An 18,445-nucleotide genomic window follows, 5' to 3' on the forward strand; every position below is an offset into this window, starting at 1 on the left:
ATCAGACAACAAGACACAGGTGGGCAGACAGGAGGGCAGGCTGAAAGCTGATAAAGGGGAAGAAACACGAGGTCACAGAGCGAGGTTGATGAGTCAAAGACAAAAACCTTGTGGACGTCACCATTCTCCATGGTTTGCAATATGTAACCAGACAGAATAAAACTGACCAGTCTGATGCACAGGTTTGTAGCCTGGAGCTGTCCAATAATTTAATGGTGGAACATTGTTCTACAGATGGCTACAGATACAGTACACTTAACTGTCGTGCTGCCTTCAGATTGTTACTTTAATAAGCGGTTGAGTCTTAAAAGCAGCTGTGGATGACAGATACCGCTAACAATCACTCATTAATCTGCATAAATGAAATGGTTAGAAAAATACCATGTTTTTTTTAAGTTGTATGTGGGTGTAAATTCATGCAGTATACAAGTTTTTCTGTGTTTAAACTTATTCAGAAGATGTGTTTCTAAATTTAGGTCGCAGGAAACTGTGTTCTAGCTCTACAAAAGTATGACTTGAGAAGAGTCGGCTCCAGTATCTAATTAAATCCAGCAACACAAATTGATTTAATCTTGCATGTATACATTATTTCTTATGAAAATAGATAGTAATAATAAATAAAACACTTTGAGAAGGTGTGATGGATTAGGATAAGACTGAGAATACTCTGTCACATGTCTCCCTCTCTCTCTTTGTCACATGCTTCTTCTATCCCAATACATAAGTAAACTATGACTATAAACCAAGACCAGCTTTGAATGAAATATTCAAATGTTGGTCAAAACGTGAATGAAAAATTTGTGTTTGGTTGAAATTCATCATTTCAGTCTCCGAAAGTTTGAACAACTTATCTGAGCTGTCAGGTCTAAATTGTTTTGAGCGGACTAAGGCTCAATCAGCTCAACAAGCTATTCTAATTTCACATGAAGATAGAGAAAAAGGCCATAGCATGCACATCTTAAAAATGCAGCAAAGACACCATAGAATGCCTTGAGTGACTTCAAATGAAGCAATCACTCACATGGACTTTCTCCCCACCTTCTCTCAGAGTAGCTGTTAAATCCACACTAAAGTCCTTGTTTGAAGGGTTCTGAAGGAGTTTACTGAGAGCTTCATGCTTGATGTTTACTGCCATGAAAATACGGAAATATTCATGGCACACTAGCAATTATGTCTCATTTACCTTTGAGATTTAGCCCAAGTAGTTTATTTCAGTCATCTTCTGTAACATATCACATTGGAATAAAATAATCTTATAATTTGCATAGTTGAAATAGAATTATGTAAAATTACAAGTTTTGCCAAAGAGGTTGGAAAGAAAATGATGCATTCACTTGTTTCCCCCCCATAACCTGGTGTTCTATTTATTACGGAGTAGGTCCATACATTGTCACCAGGAGTACTCTGCTGGATCAGTCCACTATGACGTCATCAGGTTATCGATCAGCTCCTCAGAAGCCCCTGTCACAGAATCACTTGATTTAAGGGCTAACGACTTATTTTTAGTGTCACAGCAACTTTCAACATGAACCAATAAAACAGTCCAACCCCAGCAGATGAAACCCCCCGGGATGATGGTAGTTACATTTAATGGAAAATGACAGTTTCTCAAGGACGGTGATTCTGAGTGAAACTTGTCTGCCTTGCTACTGGCTTTTGAAAGGCTATTCAGTGGTTACGTGTGGGTGTAAAAAGCTGCTCGGAGTGACCGCACTGCTGTGATTTCATCTGTTGTGCGGATGTTGGCTTCACAGGGGCCGTAGGTGAGCCAAATGCGGTTCACTGTCCACATGTTGAATTAAACAAGGGGGGAGTCACTGAAACAGTGTATGAGGACACAATAAGGATATCAGTCCTATTACAGTGATATGACTCACTGAGGAAAATGGATTCTGGATATGCTAGGAGGACGATCAAAAGCCTAATACCCCTTTCTACTTTCTCTGAGATAGATACAAATTGTGTCTGTGGCCACTTATTAACAGGCTAATTAGATACAGTTTCAATTATAATTTCCAGGGTCTACTATACATTGATAGGCAGCTACTACACAGCTTTTCCGTGAGGGTTTGATTAATCATGGTTTGGGGGATGAGAGCTGCATGCATCTCAGGATAGTTAACATGAGGTCACAGAAACAGCACTGCTTGAGACAGGATGAATTAGCAAAACCCTCGGCAAGCTCAGAGAGGATTTCTGCTGAGTAGCAGGCTAACTCTTCAAGCTATACTAGATAAGAGTGTAGTTCAAAAGTGTAAGGATGAAAATGAAGAGAAGAACATCCCAAAATATCAGGCTGTGTGTTAATGCAACAACAAGATGCAAGATGTTTTCTAGTTTCCACTTTTTATTTTGCGTAGAGTCATGTTTTCTCATCAAGCTGGCACATTTAAATCTATGTGTGCATTTGAATGTATTTTCATTCTTTGTATGTAACTTAACCACTTAGTTCACCTACTGCTACCCAACCTAAAACTTTGTAAGAGCCTGTCAGGTTTGGACTGTTTTGTTGCATAAAGCTTTGGGCGAGGGCTGGGTCTTGTTGTTTCCAACTGTTTTGCATTGGCCTAGTAAGTTAACGGTCGGTAAAAGACGAAGGAAAGCAAATATATAGCCAAAGTTATTTAGCAAAGTTTGGTTCTCAAAATTGGCATTGTAAATTGGGATCAGCTGGGTCAGTTCATAGGACGCTTACACAAGCCATTAAACTACGTTTTAATTAAACTCAGATGAAGTTCAACCCCCGATGTGGTTTGTTTGGGCTGTTGTGAACACAATAATCGTACTCTGCTGTTGACCAAAACAAACTGTTTTCAAGTGAACCCTATAATGTGGTTTGACAGCAATGAGAAGATAATCTGACCAAATAGCAGGAAGTGTGCACACAGTAGACCAGTGCAGAGCCAAGGTGAAAAAACCTTTTTTATTTGATCTGTTCTGCACTGAAACCGAACATGACTAATAGAAAACCATCCATCCATCCATCCATTCCCCTCCACTCATCCGGGGTCAGGTCGCGGTGGCAGCAGGCCAAGCAGGCTGACCCAGACTTCCCTCTCGCCCGCAACATTTTCAAATTCATTCTGGGGATCCCGAGGCGTTCCCAGGCCAGCTGGGAGATGTAATCCCTCCAGCGTGTTCTGGGTCTTCCCCGGGGTCTCCTCCCAGTTGGGCGTGCCCGGAAAACCTCCAGTGGGAGGCGTCCAATAGGCATCCTGATTAGATGCTGAACCACCTCAGCGGACTCCTTTTGACGCGAAGGAGTAGCGGCTCTACTCCAAGTTGTCATGCTGCTATTTGGGGCCACAACAGGCAGAGATATCTAGTTTAGCTTTAAACTCCCCTTGAGTAGTGCTAGATGTCTTGCAGACCATTTGGCTATCTTACTTGCAATTATTGGTTGCGTTGCTTTTTACCGTGTTGCCCTGCTGCTTTCATGTTGCTGAGATTGTGAAAGCATGTTCATGACCAGGTACAATCCCTTCTGAATAACACACGGGTAACAAAAAGCATCCTCTCTGACAGGCTTGCAGTTAGCCATTTTTTTCTGGAAAAACAATCTTTGTTAAATTGCACTTTTGTTACAGAGGGCGAGATTAAAATATTGATCCTACTCTTCTGTGTTTGAGCTGCGTGACATAGCTCAGCATATATATTGGCAGCAGGGTGAAACGGGGTCATTCGTATGTTCCCCAGATGTAAATGGCACATAATGGGAACATGACATAGGGTCCTATGTTGCCCCAACCCGTTCTTATTCCCAACTCGTCACATATGGATGCTTGGTAAGGAACCCTTGGTGTCACCTTAGGTTTAAGCAACAAAACTACTTGGTTACCGTAAGTTTAGCAAAAAACTATGGTTTGGGTTTGAGTATATTTTTGACAACCTGGGAATGAGAACCGATTGGTTCCCCAGCTCTATATAGCACATAATGGGAGCCTGAAATAGATGTTCCCCGGCTCTATATGACATGGGATATTGTGGGAACTCGTCAAAGGGAACATAGTATGGAGTTGAGCATTAGGCCCTGGGAAAATGGAACCCTGGAAACACAAGACCTTGGGAACATATGAACCTGGTAACATCGGACCTTGGGGACATAGGTTCCTGGAAACATAGAACCCTGGGGTCATAGGACCCTGGGGATATGGGACCCTGGGAACATAGGACCATGAGAACATAGGGCCCTGGGAACATAAGGCCTATGTTCCGCACAGCAACGCTCATAATTCTGCCCTTCATGTTAGAGTGAGACAGAGCTGTGCAAGATGGCAGGACAACATGGCATGCTCCACAGAGATGGCACAATTACCCAATCATTTGTTTAATGCAGCAAAAAACTAATTATTTGAAGGTTAATTAGTCATTGATCAAAAGTGTTTGTGAAAGGGGTTACTTGCAAACAAACCCACTGAAAATTGTGACTCGATTCGGCAGTTCCCCTTAGCTCTAAGAGCTTTGAAGCAGAGTCAGGTGATTTTCTTGGTTTTACAGCCCACACGTGTTTGATTAGTATACTGTTTGATTCACTCTCACTGCTCTCATCATTGTCATATCTAGATGCAGCAACTACTTCCAGCAAACAACCTCTGAGAAACCAACTGTACACTAGCAGCGCAGCACCAATGGATAGACAAAGTCAGCAGCTAGCTGGTGACCAAAGTAGAGCACTGAGCAGCTAAATAGCGAGAAACTTTCCTCAGTAGTTGGTAGAGACAAAAACAGAGCTAAAGAAGAGTGGCATTCATTCGTAGCAGTGTTTGTGTCCACATGACGAATAAAATACTAATATTCAATGTTTCTCTGTGCCTTTTTCATGTGTAAATGTGCCACTGGTTGGTTCACCTCTGTCACCTTTAGGTGTCCATGTCGTAGACCCAAGCAACCAAAAAATCAATTGATAGAGGTGTAATGACTCTTCTACATATTCATTACTATAAACCCTGTTAAGGGTGTATAGATTTTAGCATGAATCCCAACACATTGATTTTTTGCATAGTATTATAGTGTTTTAGCGAGTTTTTGTGTGACCTAATGTTTATTTTGCTGAATACAGATTAATAAAGTCAACGTTTTTCATCTCTATTTAGCTGTGTCAGTTTTTTCTTAAAGCACTAATACAAAATGTCTAAAATGTGTCAATCTATTGCCTTACAGCTTAAAATGAACTTTCGAAACAGGAATTAAATGTTCAGACTTGCAAAGAAACCGTTTAAAGAACCTTTAATATACAGATTTAAGCTGACAGGTATACGTATACCTGAAACAGCTATTTTACCTTCATATGCTGAGGAGTACTTTATCCATCTCGACAGCAGTAACAAGTTGATGGAACTGAGACTTGAGAGGTAGTTAACGGAATGCCTTGACCTCACTGTCAGTTGTCCATGCACTGAATTAGGTATTCATACAGAATGTTGTCAATCTTAGACATCATATGAATATAATATTAACTGAATTCACTGATTTTACCTTTATATTACCCCTCACCTTGCTCTCAGTTCATACACTGAAAAAATACACATTTCCACACTGACACTCACTGATAGTTCGTATCAAATGTGCAGCATGAGCTTGTTTCAGCACTTCGTTGAAGCTTCATGATGCTTATACCAAGTAAAACATTCAAATCCAAGATGCCATGTTTGTAGGGCTGCACCATTACATCAAATGGAAATCATCTAGATGTCTCGGTGCATGTTTTACACACGTGTCTCTCTCATAATTATGTTTGACATATCTGATATGTTTTCAAAGTTTGGGATCTCCACTGGAATATAAAACAGCATCTGTGAGTTTGGATGAAACACACAGAATACAGTTTGTATTTGATTTTTGTTTTGTTGGTCACATTGTAACTTTCTTAACTTTTCAGTTTTACATTTCTGCATACTCTTGTTGTATTGTTGTTAGTTTTGAGGTTTTTCTGCTTTCAGACACATTTTCAGTGATCTTGCACAGAGGTCCACATAACATAACAGTTCTGTTAGAAAGGTAACAGCAAACAGCAAACAGCTAATCTCAAGTATTTGTTTACTGGTATTTAAGGTTGATTTGAAAAATATATCATTCACTGGAGAAATCTGAATGTGCTAACTATTATGACGATTAAATCAGCTTTTGTAAACATCTCTCACAAAGTCGCTATTTGTCTCATTGATACAACACATTACAGTCAGTTATTACAAGCAATTTGCAGAGACGGCTGTCATGAATACATCTAATGTCTTTTCAGCAAGTTTGAGAATTATTCTAGTTTAAAACATGTAGTGAGATTAAACACCATGAGACTGAACAGTCCTTCTCTTGTAGTTCATCTCAATTCAACCTTGCTCCGCCTACTGATTCTCCAAGAGAGAACTGTTGGTGTCTGTGGTATGACAGTTCATAAGCAATACAAAACAAATAATGAAAATTAATCATGATTATTACTTATGCAGATATTCTCTGTTATGAGAATTGTATTTCTTCAAGACATTAATGCAGCTACATTACTCCGTAACAGGCATCCACCAAAGTTACACCAGGATCCAGTCAGAGATGACGCTCTAAGCGAGGCTATGCTAAGTTCAAGGCTGGTCAAGGTAATTTACTGGATAACGTTGCAAGCTCCAGTCGCGTTGATTAGTAGCTTTCATGTGAGGGATTTCTGGTGCCCACAGACATTAAACTGATTGAAGACATTCGGCAACTCAAACTTGCCATTTGAGAAATCTCTTTTTGACCTGTTTCTCAAGCTGTGGATGTTTCTGTAATTCACAATATGAGATCCTTGTGAACATTAGCATTCGTTAGTGCTGGGAGCAGTTCAAACTACAGGAATACAAATACATATATATATATATATATATATATATATATAAATATCATATATATATATATATATATATATATATATATACAAATATATATATATATATATATATAAATATAAAACAGTCCCATCTGGCCAATTTGTCATGTCAAACTCCTAACTGCTCTAGGCCTATCTAGAAATGTCATGTAGTGTGAGAAGCTTACCTCCATAATGAACTCTCTGTCACACTGTTGAGGTTGAAGTCAAAGAGTTTGGTCAGCATCAAAATCACCTGCAGAACAAGAGAAGGTTCGCAGTCAATACACAGGCCTATTGCTCAAATGTAGCTGAGCAAGGTAAACGGTATCAAGCCAGAATTGACAAACAGCAAAAGGCCCTTGTATCCATCAACGTAGTTTGGTCTTTGAAAAACCTTTTTCCTATAAAGTAATTGTCAGACAAAACCATGGATTGCTTTAAAATATGTCTGCATGAATATTTAAGGGGAGGTCACTCAACCCAGACATCAGACACAAAATGTTGGCAAACCACGGCTACGCTGAATGTCAACGTCTCTGAAGCAGAAATACGTTGCATGAATACGTTTGGTATCAGCCTCGTATCACGCTTGCAGAAACACACAATGCCACGTAGTGAAAACATTGGTTAGGTTAAGGAAACAAAACTACTTGGTTAGGTTAAAATAATGTAACAACGTAACTACTGTGAATACGTTACAACCATTACAATGTAACATAAAAACAACAAACTCAATGTTTGCTTCTGGTTGGACACAAACAGTGGTCTCCTGGGTGACAGTGCTGTGTTTGTTTGACCCATCCTCCACCCCACCCCCAACCTTTATACACGTTATTGTACCACGTCGTTTTTAATAATGCCCTGTCCTTATACTACTTCACTAGCTCTGCATGTCGCCTTTTGTAAGATGGCACTTGCTCTGACTGAATGCAAAAACCTGCACATTGAAGAAATAAAACAATGTTTGTATTCGACGTGTTCATGGTCTGCAGAAACGTACAAACATTTTTTCCTGGCGACTAAACATGAACCTGAATCTTTCCGGCCCAAAATTTAAAACCAAATGGTTCGGGTCCGGGTATCATCTGATTCTATGGTTCTGTTTGTCAATGGTCAGCTTTCCATCCAAAAGATTCGAGAAAATCTGCAAATGAAAATCTAAATCTGCATTTCCATCCACGACTGTTCTGTGAATATTACTAGGAGTTGAGCGTATAAACATGAACAGTTGATGGTGCTACCTCTGCAGAATACGGGGCGTAAGTCACACGACAAAATGTGGAAAATATTTATGAAATCATGATGCAAATATGACATTTGTCTTTGGTTCATGAATTCATTCGCTCCACACTGATCTAATGTTTACATCTAACTATCTCTTCAGTGGAGCTGGGTGACAGTTCGGGACAAATGCAATATACATACACAACTGAACACATCTACACAATGCAAGTATCACAGTGTTTATATGCTAATTTGCAACACCCGTCCCAAGAAGGGTTTTTATGAAACTAGGAGACATTGAAGTAAAAAGGTAAGACAGGCTGCAGCGAGATTCAACAAAGCACACGGTGAGATCATTACTTTTAAGAGACATGATTACAGGTTTGTTGCTTAATTAGCTCAATTTATTTTGTTGCTCTCTTAAAAGTGATTAAGTTTGCAGCAACTTTCAAATGATCAGGTAACAAGTTCCACGACTTTGTTCCTTTCTTAGAATAAGCTGTCAGAGCCAAAGATGATTTGCAGAATGGAACCTTACAGTTCCCACTTGAAGCTGCTCTGGTGGATCTGCTGCATGTATTTGATTTAAACAGTTAAGAAACACGCTTCACATAATGGAAGTCAATAAGGTTTGCAGAACTTAATATCTTATATTTTGTGACAATGAGGCAATGCTGGTGGGATTTTGAAGTCCCAAATGTAAAGATCCTCAATGGATCTAAATGCAGACTGGTTGACCAGGCAGCCGAACCATAGGACAAGATATATTCATTCACCTCATGCACTGCATGATTAATTGTCAAATCTTTTGTATCGACACATCAACCTTCCACTTCAGTCAATCATAAAAACTTGCTTACAAGTCCCTCCCTCTCTTTTACAGTCAGGATGAACGCTGGTATAACAAAAACGGGGATTTATGCATCTCGTCGCATACCTAACTTTAGTGGAACATATTGGGTAAGGAATTCTTCTGCAGAGGCTCCGGTTCAAAATACGACAAAACATCAAAGACGAAGACCTTGAGGGGTTGAGACCAAGTCAAGACAAAGACCAGAGCAGTGCTAGTCCCTGCATGATACACGTGTGATCAAATGTGGAACACAGAAACCATAAGCACTCCTCAAACTGATCTGAAAGATCCACAATCCCATAGTAAAAACACCCAGAGAAAACAAATGAAGACTCCTCTCACCTCCTCTCCTGTCATACTGTACATGTGTGTATAAGTGTGCCATGAGAAACGTCAGATAATCAGAAGGTGTTGCAGAGGTGAATCGTATGTGGGAATTGTCTTTTGTTTTCTGTGAGCAACCGCAGTTATGATACAAATAAATGAGACAATGCAGGCAGATCAGTGGTATTGATCAGTTGTGGTCAGCCGTCAGTGTTTCTCTTTGCCGGACTGAAAGTCCCCACCAGGTGTCTACACCCACTCCACTCTGAGCTTCTGAAAGCTCCAATGTATACTACCATACGTTATTGCTTAATGTGTTCCCCCACTAATTGTTTCAAACTCATTACTTTATTATATCAAATTGATTCTAAACACTCCACTGTAAATATTCCTTATGCCGTTAACACCCTCAAGATGCACGGGATGAGGGAAAGTGGGTCAGCCAAAGTCTTGAGGGGGAAAAGCAGAAGCAGAAACATCACATTTTGCTTCGAGCGTAACAGAAGTAAAGCAGCGCGGAAACTCACAATCTATTTACTTTGTGACTGGAGGTGTATTTGAAATGAATACAATTTAGAAGGAGAGGAAAAGGAAATCTTCACAGGGAATGCTGCAGTTTTAACACTTGTGTAGTGCTCTTACTTCTCTTGCTCACACTGTATGAAAATCCCCAGAGATATTTCACTGTGACTTTGACAGTTATCTGATGAGCCGATATGAATTGTGGATAACTTGCAGCACAATGGTCTGGTGATGTGGCGTGGGCGAAGAGATGTTGCCAATGGAGAAACATCTGTTCACATAATGCATCGCTTGTGATGCGCCGCTACATCCTTATCTCCATCTTTGCCATCGGGGGAAACGGCTGTATGTACAAGGCAGGCGATGCACGCAGATGTTTTCCAGTGCATGGAGTGAAATAAACAACCGGAGCCCATACAATTTGTACTTGTTGCCATGAAGTCGTGCGCCATGCTGTGCCGGGCTGCCTTTTGATACCTCCGCTGCCTGTTATCGAGGCAGCAGCCGAGCCACCGTATGACTTGTGTGACTTTGTGAAACAGATCCACCACAGTGGGGTTCCTGTGAGAACAAGCAGAACAGATGCACCTTGGGTAGTGAAATTACATTGCGAGGTTGGGGCTCCTGTGATCAAGCTTATTAACATCTGCAGCACCAAGAAACACCGACCCGCGTCAGGCAGGGTTCTGGAGTGTTGTGGAAAATAAGCACAAGTAGTAAAAAGGCATTAAGAGTGATTCAGGAAGGAGCTGGGCGTTCTCAGTGTGGGGAGGTTTATTCTGGGGAATGAATAACCTTAAATGTCCGGACTAGACCTTTGCATGCTAATGACTGACCAAGTCTGTTTAGCTGCCCAGCTGGAGGCTGAATTCACACTCGCACCACGCAGCTTCTCTCTGTATACCCTCACTTTCTTTTTACCCACTCCTCTCCTTCTTTCTTCCTCCCAACATATTTCAACACCATTTTCTCCTGCAATTCTGTCTGTGTGAGTGAGTGAGTGAGTGAGTGAGTGAGTGAGAGAGACAGACAGAGAGAGAGAGAGAGAGAGAGAGAGAGAGAGAGAGAGAGAGAGAGAGAGAGAGAGAGAGAGAGAGAGAGAGGTTAATGGTGCAATTATGTTTTTAGCATCTCTGAGTCACTCTGCTGTGTGTTTGTGAATCAGCGTATCCGTCGGCATGTAGGTGAAGGTGAGGGAGCAGTTTTTACAACTCTGAGCTTCCCCTCGCGGCCTCCATGTGTGTGTGTGTGTGTGTGTGTGTGTGTGTTTGTCTGTGTGCGCGCTGTGAGAGGCAGTGCTCTTGCTCCGGATTCTGGAGAAAGTCCTCTAAAAGGCTGAGGTATACGCCGGGTGACTTGGCTTCATTAGTTGAAGGGCAGTAAGCGTACGGGCCCTTCTGTCTGCCACATATGGAGACCATGTAGGCAGTCATCAGTGAGGGATTCCGTCAGTTGGGCTCCCACTGGATAGTGCATATGCTCCATCACTGACCATGCCAATTAGGCCAGTGGGCTTGTCCTCCTGTAAATACTTCGATGGGCAGCAGACACGGCCGATGGACAGACACAGTTTGGAGATGTGCAGAGAGCATGAAGGCATCAGGAGGATGTGGCTGTGTGTTACAGTTTGAGAATAGAGACGCAGTGATTAACATATGCTTCAAAATACTGCAGTTACAAGCCTCATGTGGTTACAGTTTGTAAAAGATTATACTGTACTGCTGTCCTGATTGTACAGTGAGAGTTACAATGTGAGTGTGTTTTTATGGAGGCTGCGTTGACCAAAGGAGAGAAGATGGCATCATAGATGTATATGCCCCAAACAACAACCAGAATGATGCAACAGTGTCTGCCATGAGTCAAAGACATCTGACTTGGAACAGTAGCTTCAGGATCCCCAGTCAGCCCTGCCTGCTACACTCAAGATAACACGAGAAACAAACAGCAAGGACATTTGTTAAGTTTCTGAAGAAAAAGTGAAAGCTGCAATCTGTGACTTTCTCCACATTCCTACTGCAGCAACGATGTCAGAGCAGCTTGTGTATGAAGGCAAATCACTGTCACAATCCGAGAGTGCAAATGAGATCCACGCGCGTGCGTATTTTACTTTGACGAGCGCTTTTACATCACTCCGCGAGCGAAATTCCCTCTCGTGCGAGCGAAACTTTATTCTGCTCGCTCGCGAGTCTTTTACCTGCTCGCTCGCGAGTAGTTTTTCTTTTTGACAGTAAGTGGGCGGACCCAGTCTCCATTGTATCTCTACATCTAATTGGTTACAATGCTCGTCTTTGGATAAACCGGATATCACTGACACAGGGGGAGATTTTCAGATTGCGCAACAGGTCAGGGGAAAATAATGTACATTTTACTGCACGGGTACTTTTACTTTCTGCACTTAAAGTACATTTTGCTGATAATAACATACTTGACTAATGTTTTGAATGCAGGTATTTTACTCGTAGTGGATTATTGTTTCATCAGTAGGTATTAGTACGTTTACTGCAGTGAGGATCTAAATACTTTTTCATCCACTAACTACTTGTCAGTGTTTTAACAGTTAATATACAAACAGTGGTCCCTAATCTTGGCTCCAGATCTTTGAGCAGGTCCAAATTGTTGCTCATATTATATACAACTACATTATATCTCTTCTGTAAACTATGATTAAATATGATCGCATCATGTTTTAATCAAAGAGTGTCTTTGAGCTGTTTGTCACAGTTTGACTATCAAACACACATTGTCTGTAATAGAATGATGGAGTGAATTGACTTTAACACATTTTTAATTATTGTATTTAACAACGCTATTAACATAATTTGTATTTCATCAGCCTCTACAGTCTGAAAGGTTTACAGCTGACAGACAAATGTAGAACATCCTGAGATGTAGTGGAGTCGTGTTTAGTGGCGAATTGAAAACCACCTCTAACAGACCTGGCGTCTGTGTCAGAGTGATATCCGGAGACTGGCTCCGCCCACTTACTGTCAAAAAGAAAAACTTCTCGCTTGCGAGAGAGCAGGTTTAAGCTTTGCGAGCGACTTGTGCTCGCGCGAGAGTGAATTTTGCTCGCGGTGTGATATAAAAGTGCACGTCAAAGTAAAATACGCGCACGGCTGTTTGATTTTCGCGCGCGCATGGATCTCATTTGAGCTCTTGGATTTTGACAGTGATTTGCCTTCATACTCGTGTTGCATGCATACAGTTGGTTCAACTCATAGTTGCTGGTGTGGAGAAATGAACTGATGTACATACACGGACAGACGGACGGACGGTCATGACTGTCCTCTGCACCAGAGGCATAAAAAAGCCCATCATTGGTGCAACGTTACCTACAGCATTACTGGCTCACTGTGCGTTGCAGCAGCTTGACATTTCTGTGGTGGAAAAGACAAAAGCACTCATGCTTATCTTATCAGTATGAGGATTCAGGTTATTGTTATTAATAATGAAACAATATCATTTTTAGATTATATGCGTTGCCACAGACAAGGTGATTTATGCTCCGTTGGTCTGGAAGCTAATTTATGGATATGATCACTTAGATTAAAATACAGCATTCCACTATGTAATACGTAATATATTTTATTAATAGTATAACTTGGAATAATCAACTTGCTACACAATACATTTTTTTTTCAGATTGCTGTGGAAGAGTCTCACATTTTCACACATCTCCAGAGTCAGTAGAAGTCCACTCCATAGTAACAACATCTATCCTAATAGGTGCTTACACCCCTCTTTACAACACTACGCACCTTTACAGACGCTTACTGTATTATTTATTCTTTGTGCGACTAAAAGAAATGTTTGAAACAATACAGAAATGTTCATATACACGATTCTTAAGAACACACTTGGTGTTGTCCTGTTTTCTCTTCATGCTTCAGCCAGAACTATTCCATCAAAATGGGATTCCTCCTTTGTTAAAAACCACAATTCTGATCAATTGATGAGCTTCTGTGTTGCGCATGATTTGGAAGAATAAAGAGCACAGTTCACAGACAAAAACCTTGGATGCATCTCAGGTTGTTGTTTGGAAGCTTTATTGCAGCGATATTAGTCATGTGAAGGGAAGCCTCTGCTCCGGGTGGGGATCAGTAACAACTGTGTCTGTGCAAAGCTTGAGGTGTTTAAAATATCTCCCCATTATTTCTTTTTAATCAAAAGTATGCCTTTGCTGCTAGCAAACACTGTTATCTCCTATACTGCTTGATAATTGTGCTTGGATGGAGGAGAGAAAATATCATCATGAATCAAAATACCCAAACATGCATATACAAACAACGATTACCATTTCCCGGGGCATAAGAAGGCAGAATAAACAAATATGAAATGCAGAATATTAGCACACATTCTGAGGCTCCCCGAACAGGGAAATGTGTCGTGTTCATGTTCTGGAAGGCATTACGGACTATTTGCTCATTTCTGTAATCACGTGAGAGCAGATTTCTCCGGGGGACACTACAGGAAGGAGAAGAGAACGATCCGAGCACAGGAGACGGCGAGGAACACAACAAGTTTCTCGCCACAGATGTAACTGTTTTGCGGTTACATTTTTAATCAGAAAATGAATTCTATCATGATGTCTCAGAAAGGGAAAACACACTGCAGTACACATACAGTATAATGATGTAAACAAGTTTTACCTGCTGACATTTCCAAATACCTCAAACTGTCAGGCTCATGAGGATCATTCCTCTCTGTCACATCTTCACTCCTTTTGCCTATCGCTGATATAAAAGTGAAATATACCTTGGGAACAGGCTTTCAGGTGCTTGTCGCATATCTAAAGATATTATGTCTTCATCGGGATCAAAATTGATCAAGCCTGTCGGAGGTGTGTGTCCCAGGGAGGTTATACTTTCGCATACTAATGTTCAGCAATGCGCGCTGCTTATTAGCCAGCAAGTGATCGGCCTTCTGTGGCCTCATTCAGCCGGATTTCTTTCAGCGTTCATTACAATGACAGAATCAGTAGCGGAGCACAATTTAAACATGCTCCCTCACTGTGGACTGTGTTACGTTACGCCGTCATATAATCCAGATCTCATTCCTCCAATTTCTTTTTCTCGAGATAAAAAGGTTTTTCTATTTTTGATTCTGTTGGAGCAGATTATTTTTGGAAGTGTGATGTTTGCAGGATACTGAGGAAGCTGAGCTTTGTGACTGTCTGCAGCTTCATGTGCTGCTCCTTTGATCCATGCAGACCTGTCACCTGTGTTGTCTTTGTCTTCTGTTGATGATGGTCTTAAAGTCCCCGCTAGCTATTTCCCTTGCTCTTTAGCTATTTGCTCCTAATTGGTTGTTAACCCACTCTGGATTCAGTGTGTGAAAATGATTGCAGTTTGGGAGCTGATCTCTCAAGTGTGGTGTTGCTAATGCATTTCAAAACGTGAACGGCTTAAGGAAGACATGAAGGGGATGTCTACTGGTAATACGTATTAAAAGTATGCAGAAAAAGGATTAAATGCACATTATGATAACACATCATAAGGTTTTAGGGATGTGCCACAGTATGATAGAGCTACAAGTCTCCTCTTCATTGAGTTCAAGAGTTTACTATTGCATTAATTATGTACGAGAGAGAAAACTGTGTCCATGTGCAGATTTTGGGCCTCTCACATGAATAAACATTCTACTTTCATACTTTCTCTCACATGCCTTTTATTTTCACTTCCTTTCCACAGTAAATGTATACAGTATTTTCACATATATATATACACACACACACACACACACACACACACACACACACATTCAATTATACATACACATCTAGTGTTGACGCACATACTGCTAAATGATTAGCAGCGCTACCATATAAAAATCTCCCCAAACGTAATAAACAGTCTCTCTACTTTAAGCTGCCAGAGTCGGGGACAAGTGCAGATAATAGATCCAACACCCACAGACATCGCCACCGTTAAGCGGTCTGGTATTGGTCTTTAAAACCTCATGTTTCACAGTGTGCTCTCCCCGTAGCAGTGGAGGAACAGGTGAAGCGAAGGACAGCGGTTACAACACGCTAACGTGCTGACGGATTCAGTGTTGGTGTGTTTTTGTCAGAGAATATTCAGTGAAAACAGATCCTCATTGCTCTCCGTGAAGCCCCGGTGGGTTCTATGAGGAGTCAGCACTGCGCCAGACTCCGGTAAAAAGAGAAACTTTTCAATTCTACAGTGTTTGTCAGCAACCTGTCCTATGGTAACTTGGGAGTTTGGTGTGTGCTGGTGAACACACCAGTCATAATGTTGTTTTAATGAAAGAGAACAGAGTGTGGGGTGGTGATTTGTTGTTGGTCTGTTTTTAAAGGGGAAATGGGTTTGTTTGAATTTTTCAGTGCAAAATAGTCTTAAAGACCAACAGGAAAAAATAATCTTGATCTTGCTTGAAATAAATATCGCCCACTCTGATGGATGTCTTCGTTTTTTGCTGACTGGTTCAGGTCAAACAGAGATGAAGTGTTCTCAGTTATGTCCTCTTGCCTCCATCTGTGTCAACATCAAGACCGATTATGATCCTTTAAAATGATTTCAAACTCATTTCAATACGCAGGTTGTTCTCCTTCCATCAGAGAGAGGCCCAGATTAAAATATAGACTCATATTATATGTGTAAAACATTCTCAGCTTTAAGGGAGTGTTATGCATGGATAGAATGTACATTTAGGTGATTCATCACTGTTTAGTGCTTTGTCAGAAGGGGGAGATAACACTCGACACAATTATTGAAAATAAATTCACGGACACCTGCTGATAACAGACACAGCATCGCTGCAGGTGAATTATGTGTTCCTGCACTGAATAAAAAGCTATAAAATAACCTTGTTGGAAACTAGGTTACTCAGCTAGTAAACCTGAATCCTGTTTCAGAGAAATACTGTCGCCCTATTCTGATCATTGGAACGAACAAACTGAATATATGAATTTTTCAAAAGCAGTGATAAATAAAAAGTGCTGCTTGTAGACACTTAACTTCTGTGAAGTTTGTGAGAAGCGCTGAAGGCACTGCTTTGCCCCACAGATAGAACGCATGTAACGGAGAGAAGCTGCTGGAACCTCCGTCACCTCATCGTTTCAGTGAGATGGAACCAGAGGAATCCTGCTGCCAGTAGATTCATTATTTAAATTGCCATTGTCAGGAGAACCTCTGGTTGGCTAATGGTTTAATAGGCCTATAAAGGAATGTGTGATAACTTCATTCAGCAAAGATACGCGGTAACAGAGGAAAAAGAAAATGTGCCAACTTTCTCAAACAGAATTAGGCCCCATTGATTTTGCTTGATTCTATCCAGTTTGGACGCTTTAGGGCTGGGTAGCTGTTGCCCAAGGCGATGCTAGTTAAAAGAAACCCCCTTAGGACCCGCCTGAAGAGCAAACCGATGGTGGTAACTAACAAGCTCTTATGTTTCCCCACCATCTCTCCTTTTGTTCCCATTATTCTGAATGAAAGATTCCCTATTCTCACCATTTGCATTTGATTAAAGGTGATTAGACAAGGCCGTGATGAAAGAAGAAGCACTTCTTCAGAACGACTAACCTTGCCTCCGCTAATCAACACAGACAACAATGCAGAACTGACACTGACCCTCTTTTGTCTTTTGCCTACTTCTCAGTCTGTATCATCAAAGCGCCATGTAGATTGCTCTTGCACATGCAATTATTATAGATGTAATTCCCTTGTGTGCATATCTGTGTTAAGAGAGACTGACAGTGTTTAAAGTGATCAACAAGATCGACAATTAGATAGATGATAACACACAAGACGAACAGGCTTTACAAGAAGGAAGAGTTGTTGTAGTAGAGGAATGAAAGCTGCGATCACGCTGGTCGTGACCTTGTCTCAACGCCATACTAATGAGATGATCAGGCGCCGTCCCCCGGGAGCCTGGGAAGCAGCCCTCTTCACACATGTACTGTAGCTGTATCAGTAGTCAGATCACCTAATGTATGTGGAGCAGCTGTTGATTTTAAATACAGGTACAGCTTTTAAGGTCAAAACCAAACTGTCAGACTTTACATGAGTTATCAGTAATTGAGTAGCCGTTGGCATGTGATCTATCTTCTCATGACATGAATTCAACCCAGCCCACACAGGAAGTCATTCAAGGCCAGGCTGTCGAGCCAGCCGCGGCCTTGGCTGCTGAGTGCATGTACAAGCTAAGGCAGAAGGCATGCTGGCTCCCCTATTAGAGGAATACATCCAAGGACAAACGAGAAAGCTTGGCAGGACTGAAAGTAAAAGGAACGCAGGCAAATTAGAGGAATTGAGTCGTTTCTCTCTTTAAGTATCTGGAGAAGCTCAGTGACTTCCAACCACAGAATCCATTTGCAGAACCATTGATGTGGTGTCATTACACTGCACGTTAATGGAGACAGCACGGGTAAACATGATCAATGTCAATCTGCTGTGGTCTGTCAGCATGGCGTAAATGACCAGGGGCCTACAATGTGAACCTCAGGTCAATGCAACGGGTGGGCTTCTCCCACCTGTGATTTTATGGGGGATATCAAATTGGTCCTCACATCCCATGGTAGTTATAATCCTTCAAAAATAATGATTTGATTGATTACCATTGATGGCAATATGGCTGGGAGTTTTCAGCAATAGCAATTGAATTTAAAATATTGTATTCTGTAGTTGCCTTTCTCCATTTGAATTCAATTCAATTCCATTTATTTG

At 41.1% G+C, this 18,445-nt stretch overlaps 1 protein-coding gene across 1 annotated transcript in view; it reads right to left on the reverse strand.

The window, feature by feature from the left end:
- Positions 1 to 18,445, reverse strand: part of sorcs1 (sortilin-related VPS10 domain containing receptor 1) — a gene marked incomplete at both ends in the record, with an annotated part of 145,986 nt that overhangs the window by 64,440 nt on the left and 63,101 nt on the right. Inside the window, one exon of the mRNA XM_079158687.1 lies at positions 7,024 to 7,091. Coding sequence (XP_079014813.1) covers positions 7,024 to 7,091 — 68 coding nt within the window. The remainder of the gene's footprint in view (positions 1 to 7,023; positions 7,092 to 18,445) is intronic.

Source organism: Pholis gunnellus, assembly GCF_910591455.1.
Source record: "Pholis gunnellus genome assembly, chromosome: 5".
In the NCBI taxonomy this organism is placed as follows: Eukaryota; Metazoa; Chordata; class Actinopteri; order Perciformes; family Pholidae; genus Pholis; species Pholis gunnellus.